At 42.8% G+C, this 7,094-nt stretch overlaps 1 protein-coding gene across 1 annotated transcript in view; it reads right to left on the bottom strand.

Annotated features, from left to right (window-relative positions):
• Positions 1 to 200: 200 nt before the first annotated feature.
• LOC127487906 (endogenous retrovirus group K member 25 Env polyprotein-like) overlaps positions 201 to 7,094 on the bottom strand; it is a 106,064-nt gene continuing 99,170 nt past the window's right edge. Inside the window, exon 2 of the mRNA XM_070059228.1 lies at positions 201 to 1,700. Coding sequence (XP_069915329.1) covers positions 764 to 1,423 — 660 coding nt within the window. The 5' untranslated portion in view covers positions 1,424 to 1,700 and the 3' untranslated portion in view covers positions 201 to 763. The remainder of the gene's footprint in view (positions 1,701 to 7,094) is intronic.

Raw genomic sequence — 7,094 nt, 5'->3', positions numbered from 1 at the left:
GATTTGGAGTTCTAATGGAAATGGCAGTGGCCTATGGGTACCAGATTAGGAGCAACTGAGAACTATGGAAAACACCTAGTTATCCTCCCAGAGGAACTTCAGTACCAGAAGCAAGACACCAGGCAGAGATGAAGATGTGCTCTTGACAACAACTATAAACTGTCGCGTCCCTCGACCAGCAAGGAAGACGCAACCCGAACTCTTCTTCAAGCAGTTTATTCAGGAACCTTGAACAAGCTTCTTCTTCCGCCTCCTTCCCTCTCCCATCCCTCTTATAGCCATCAGCACACCAATCAAAAGCAGCCAAGTGGCAAGCATTGATTGGTACAGCAATGCGGAAGCCGGAAGGGAGCTCAGCCATCTCCTTATTAGGAGTTGTTTGTTTCTCGCCAGTCCTTCCGGGAGAAAGGAGCCGGCGCCATCTTTAGGGCGCGGTGCAATGGCTCCCCACAGTTCCCCCTTTTTGTTTTAGAACCAGGCATCTAAGGATTACAGGAGAAGGTAGGGGTCTGTCCCCCACTGTCAGGCATCCACCTGGAACAGCATCCTTTTCGCGGGGGTGGGATCTGGGATGCCAACCCACATGCAGACAGACTTGCCTTCCAGAGAACGTAATGGCTCGTTCTCTCTGCAGTGCTTTGCCTCGCACCCTGCACCCATGCCTAGCATTCAAGGAAGGCCAGCCATGCTTGCGGCGATTGTCCAGCCTCAAGGGCATAAAAGGCTTGAGCTATCATGGCCAATTCCCGCCAATGAGCTGTCCTCATCCTGCACAAACACCACAGGCAAAATAACACAACAAGTAACAACAACCCGTCAAAGCTCCAAGTCCCACCCACTCCTTCAGGTTGGAGACGGCTGTGCAGATCCAGGATGACAATCCAGATGTGAAGGAGACATCCACACGTGTGGAGTTGATGGTGACCACGGCAAGGCGCAGTTGCTCCAAGGTGTAGTCAAATTCTGCGGACCAATTCTGCAAGAGCATCTGAGACAACTGTTTAGAGTAATTTGCTGCCTGAGTCATGTTATCGTACTGAACAGAGGTCACACACAACCCTGAAAATTTCCACTCACATCCTAGCTGAGCAAGCTGCCAGAGAGTATCCACCTGCTCCTGTACCAAATCCACACGCTGATTAACAATCATCAAGCCTCCCTTTATATGTACATTTAAGGATGTCTGAGTATCCAAAGCAGCAGCCACGGAGGCCATCAAATTATTCAGGGTATTAGCAGTTTGAACTGTCCCTGTGAGCGCTATAGCAGCTGTTGTAGCGCCCACAGCTGCAACGGAAATGGCAGTTATAATGGCTGCAGTAACGATCCCAATCAGCAATGTTATAATGAAGATAGAGGGGCTGCTTTGTGACATTGTTTGCTGCACCAGTCGCTCAGGTAACCATCGAGAATATAGAAACATGTCCACGTCCCCATATTAAAACAGGGTCAGGTCCATACCATTGAGCAGTTAGAGGGTCTTTCCACTTCACATAGACTTGTTGTCTTTTGGTTTCAGGATGCCAGTGACGATCAGCTGCAGTTTTCCTTTGATTATCCAGTATTAGAAAATTTAAAATGAAAAGAGCATGTGATAGCCATTTTTGTGGGGAATATGCCATGGTCCCGTATTCCCCCTTTTTTATGTTTTGTAAATAATTTTTTAATGTGGCATTTGCTCGTTCCACAATACCTTGTCCCTCGGGATTATAAGGAATCCCGGTGAAGAGAGATGTGGAAGTTAGTACAGGAGTGCTTAAAAGAGTTGGAAGTATACGCTGGGCCATTGTTAGTTTTTATCTGTATAGGGGTTCCAGAACAGCAAAGGCCTGAAGGCAATGAGATGTTTGGCAGCCTCGCCGCATTGCGGGGTGGCAAAAACAAAACCTGAACATGTATCTAAAGAAACATGTATGCATTTTAGTTTACCAAATTCAGGAAAATGGGTAACATCCATCTGCCAAAGCTGATTAGGCATAAAACCTCTAGGATTTACACCATAATAAGGGACCGGGAGAAATGTGACACAGGAAGGGCAGGATTTTACAATTTGCCTTGCCTGTTCCCGGGTGATTCCGTATCTTAATCATAAGGTTTGGACATTGAGGTGATGCAAATCATGACCATGGGATGCTTCTTAGACTTTGTCAGTCTCTCTTTATAGGATCTGGCTTCTGAGCCAGAGACTGGAGCAGCTAGAAAGAAACACGTTTATAGCTGAAGTTTAGCATCATTTCACATCTTGGCACCACTTTTAATCTAAACAGCCCGATTGGTTATTATCTCTGCAAGATGAGAGATATATCTTTTGACATCTCCAGGGGCCCTCTGGAGATACCAAAAGTTCAGAGAATTTAGAACTTTGATTTTCAGAAAGTCTGTTAAAGGTGCCAAGAGAACTTAGAGTATCTGGTCAAAATAGAATTCCTTAACATTTAGTCAGGGCGATTTTAACACTTTTAGACCAGATCTGATCATAATATTTAACATAACTTTTTAAGACTTAATACTTTTTATCAATCATAACTTAACAGACAGTAGTGTTAAAAAGAGACGTTACAGTTTTTGCAACAACAGATTTTAAGATTTACAATTGAGACCATTTCCAGATAATTAATAACATTAGTACACATTTTTTAAAAAATCCCATGGTTATAACAGAAGATCAGACTTCAACTTTAGGTTAGTGTAATTTTGGCATTAACATTTAACTTATAGAAAACTCTGTAAACAATGTTTTAAAATCGTAAACTTTTTACAACTTTTCATGACTTGCTCACACCTTCTGAAACTTTATACCTGTAGTTACTTTTACAGTCTTGAATTATCATGTATGGACAACCTATGAGAATACATGCTGGCAAACTTAAAAGTCTCTCTTATCAAATTTAAGATGTTAAAAGTACACATAATACATTTTCCATATTTTACTTAGCACCGATGCCTGGATAACTTAAAACACTGAGCTATTAATGAATACCACACCATTATCTGAATTAAAAGTCAAAATTACATTTCCATGCTTTTAAGTAACATAAGGATAACACCACTTGGGCAGCAACAGTCACTAGTGCATATTTACAACTTTGAAAAGATCTTCATCCTTAAGAGAAACAAGTTTAAAGCATATCGAAGACATGTAAATGTACAACTGAGCAAGTGAACCAAAGGGCGTTTGCATTAACCCAATTTTCTGAACCAATCTGTATTGGCTTACTTGAGTTAACAACAGAAAGGCTTGTATACACAGAATTTACTCTCATTTTTATAAGACTACTCTAGCTGAAAAGCAAAAACATGAATACAACATAGATTTGACATCATTTACTACATTTTAATACACTTTGTATAATTTGAATTGACTCAAACAGCTGTTACTTTAACAAATTTAGAGTCCCATCCTTTGAGAGTTCCAGGGATCCGACTGGAAGCCCCAAAGTTGAAAGACTCGGTTTAGAATTTAAACTATCAGAGAGTCAAACCATTTTAGTCAAAAATTAGTACGTTTAACCAAGGCTGTGGACTAGATCTAATCAGAGTTAGGTACTCACTCAAACCTTAAAGATATAACGTAAACAGCTTCATGATGCAGTTTTTCCAATCAAGACTCATACTGGCAATAGAAAATTGTGAAACCTTCAAGACACATGAAAACTCTCATTAGATAAGTTAGCTACAGCAGCACAGAAAAGAATTATCAGCGTATGAGCCCATTGCTTAAGTTTTTATTAACTGTAAAGAGAAAAACCCATCAAGTTGGAAAGGGTTATCAAATTAAGACTTTTCTCTAGGTCAAGATACCTGTGGAATTTTTCCTTTCTCTTTCTCCTGGCCTGTTGCATCTCCCTTTTTGTTTTAAAAGATATTCTTTCAGTGTGCGGTGTGCTCGCTCAATTATGCCCTGACCTTGAGGATTGTACGGCAATCCATGGACAAGTTGAACCTCCATTTTTTGGCAAAAGGTGGTAAAGGTTTGAGATGTATAGGCCAGGCCATTATCAGTTTTTAGCACCTGGGGTCTCCCCCAGGCGGCCCATGCATCCAGACAATGAGCAATCACCTGACATTAGGGATGCAATTGGGCTAGAAGGTTTAATCGGTCCTGCGGTTTCCAATATCTTTAATGCGTTCACCACATATAAGGAATCTGACAACAACTGGTAATGGCTCAGCAGCTGTAATTTTTGGAAATCCTCATTTGCCGATTCAATTCCCGTACTTGCTTTATACCAGACTCTTTGTTATCGCCACACTCTTCAGACTCACTGCTGCTTTCTGAGCTACTTTCTGCACTAGTACTACTTACTGAGGAGGGGCTGCGCAACTCGGAAAGATCGGGGTACAGTTTTTTCCTAGTTCTTTTCCGACTCTCCTTCAAAGTTTTCCCTTTTTCACTGGCAGCTCTCTCGGAGCGCTCTTCCTGAAGCTCCTCCAAGGCAGCTTGACCGCTCAGAATAGCTTCACTACACTGCTCATCCTCGAGGCATGCTCGCACTAACTTCCATATTGGTCTCACTCCCCTTTTGAGATTACCCTGTTCAAATGCAAAATCCAAATCCCTGCCTAGTTTGTCCCATGAAGGGATAGTAAGGCTTCCCGAAACCCCATACCAGGGTGCAATGGTATCGCAGTTACGTAAAAACCTATGCAATGTACTAGGCTTAAGTTTCAAACCGTTTTCTCAAAGCAGCGCATTCAGCGCCAGAAAAATTGGATGGGACTGTGAATTACCCACCGTCAAATATTGTACTCTTTCCCTGGCCACGGGTCAGAGTCCTTCTGCTTTTGTCGCAGAACTTCCTCTGCTTTAATCGCAGAGCTATCCTCCCGCTATTGTCGCAGGACTGCCCGCTCTTGTCGCGGATCCCCACCTTATTTTCCTGGGGGACTTACCAGCGCTGCCCTGACTGCAGGAAGTTCTGAGTTCGCGTTCGAGATGTTCCCCGTACGGGCCACCAGTTGTCGCGTCCCTCGACCAGCAAGGAAGACGCAACCCGAACTCTTCTTCAAGCAGTTTATTCAGGAACCTTGAACAAGCTTCTTCTTCCGCCTCCTTCCCTCTCCCATCCCTCTTATAGCCATCAGCACACCAATCAAAAGCAGCCAAGTGGCAAGCATTGATTGGTACAGCAATGCGGAAGCCGGAAGGGAGCTCAGCCATCTCCTTATTAGGAGTTGTTTGTTTCTCGCCAGTCCTTCCGGGAGAAAGGAGCCGGCGCCATCTTTAGGGCGCGGTGCAATGGCTCCCCACAATAAACTCACACACAGCCCAGAGAAGATGCCTCCCAGCAAAGGTTTGAGAGTCCCCAACAATCTCCGTGAAGGTCTTTCCCCATATGAATCCAGTCCAGAAAACTTGGGGAAGATGTTTTCCCCAATGATCACATCTAACCAGAGAACAAAAGGAATGCATAGAAACTGGGAAATATGACCCAAAGGAACAAATTGTTTCACGAGAAATAAGTTACTAAACCCTCTTTAAAGATACGGAGAAGGGCAGGCATTGTGGCACACTAGGTTAAACCTCTGCTTGTGGCACTGGCATCCCATAAGAGCACCGGTTCTAGTTCCAGTTGCCACTCTTCTGATCCAGCTCTCGGCTGTGGCCTTGGATAGCAGTAGAAGATGGCCCAAGTGCTTGGGCCCCTACACCCACATGGAGGGCCAGGAAATAAGCACCTGGCTTCTGGCTTCAGATCGGTGCAGCTCCAGCCGTTGCGGCCATTTGGGGAATGAACCAACAGAAGGAAGACTCTCTCTCTCTCTCTCTCTCTCTCTCTCTCTCTCACTGTCTGTAACTCTACTTGTCTAATAAATAAAATCTTTTTAAAAATAAAGATTGGAGATATTTGATTTTTAAACAACAATTTCAAAATAATCATCTCAAAGACTGTCAGCTAGCTAAGAGATGACACAAAGAGATCAACTGTGCAACCAGAAAAAAAGGAATAAATGAAAATAAAGGTAACAAACTATAAAAAAATAAATTTTGGATATAAAGAATAAAATAACTCAGTTGGAATATTCTATAGAGATTCAACAGCAGGTTCAAGTACAACAAAGAATCAGTGAACTTTTGGACTTTTCAAATAATTTATTTACTAACAGTTATATCATCATTTTTTAACACTTTGTGTCAGAGTAGTTTTAAATATACAAAAAATTGTGAGGTAGTAATACATAGAGTCCCCATATACCCCTCATCCTATGTCCCCTATTACATCACATATTGATATCTTTGTTACAGTGAACCACACCCATCTTCCCCAATTATTATAAAGACTATTTATTTATTTATTTGAAAGAGTTAACAGAAAGAGGAAGAAAGAGAGTGAAAGAGAGAGAGAGAGATCTTCCATTCACTGGTTGGCGTCGCAAATGGCTGCAATGGCTGGAGCTGGGACAGGCCAAAGCCAGGAGTCAGGAGCTTCTTTCAGATCTCCCATATGGGCACAGGGGCCCAAGCACTTGGGCCCACCTCCACTGCTTTCCCAGGTGCATTAGTAGGGGGCAGGACTGGAAGTGGAGCAGCCAGGGCTGAAACTGGCACCCATGTGGGATGCCGGTGTTGCAGGCAGCAGCTTTACTCACTGTGCCACAGTGCTGGCCTTTTCCCTTATTTTTTCATCCAAAACACTTATTCCATGACTCCCAACCTCCAGTAATCAATATTTTTACATCTTTTTCAAGACTACCACCTCTGTTTCACACTTGGAGACATACAACCTCTGCCATCTTCCTCCACAGTGACAGACTCAGTCTTCCTGGAGCTCCTTCTGATTGGTTTCTGTGTTCCTCTTCTCCATCTATGCACACCTGCTTTAGACACTCACCTGAGTTGAGCACTGTCTGTGATCACAACCAAATGCAACTAAGTCTTCTAACAGAAAAGTACAGGAAGTGCATTTTCCCCCTATAGGACAACATCATTCTAATTCAAGGAAATGAAGAGCAATCGAATATATCTTATTTTCTTCTCAGGCCATGACAAAAGCTCATTTGACTGAAAATATTTATAAGTACTCCAAAGTTAGGACTGCATTATCTAGACTCTAAATTGCACTTGCTTTTCATGGTTGGAAACTATTGTTGTG

This window comes from Oryctolagus cuniculus, chromosome 16 (assembly GCF_964237555.1).
Source record: "Oryctolagus cuniculus chromosome 16, mOryCun1.1, whole genome shotgun sequence".
NCBI lineage: Eukaryota > Metazoa > Chordata > Mammalia > Lagomorpha > Leporidae > Oryctolagus > Oryctolagus cuniculus.
Note: the sequence above shows the minus strand (reverse complement) of the source record. Positions and strands in the feature narration are given on the sequence as shown.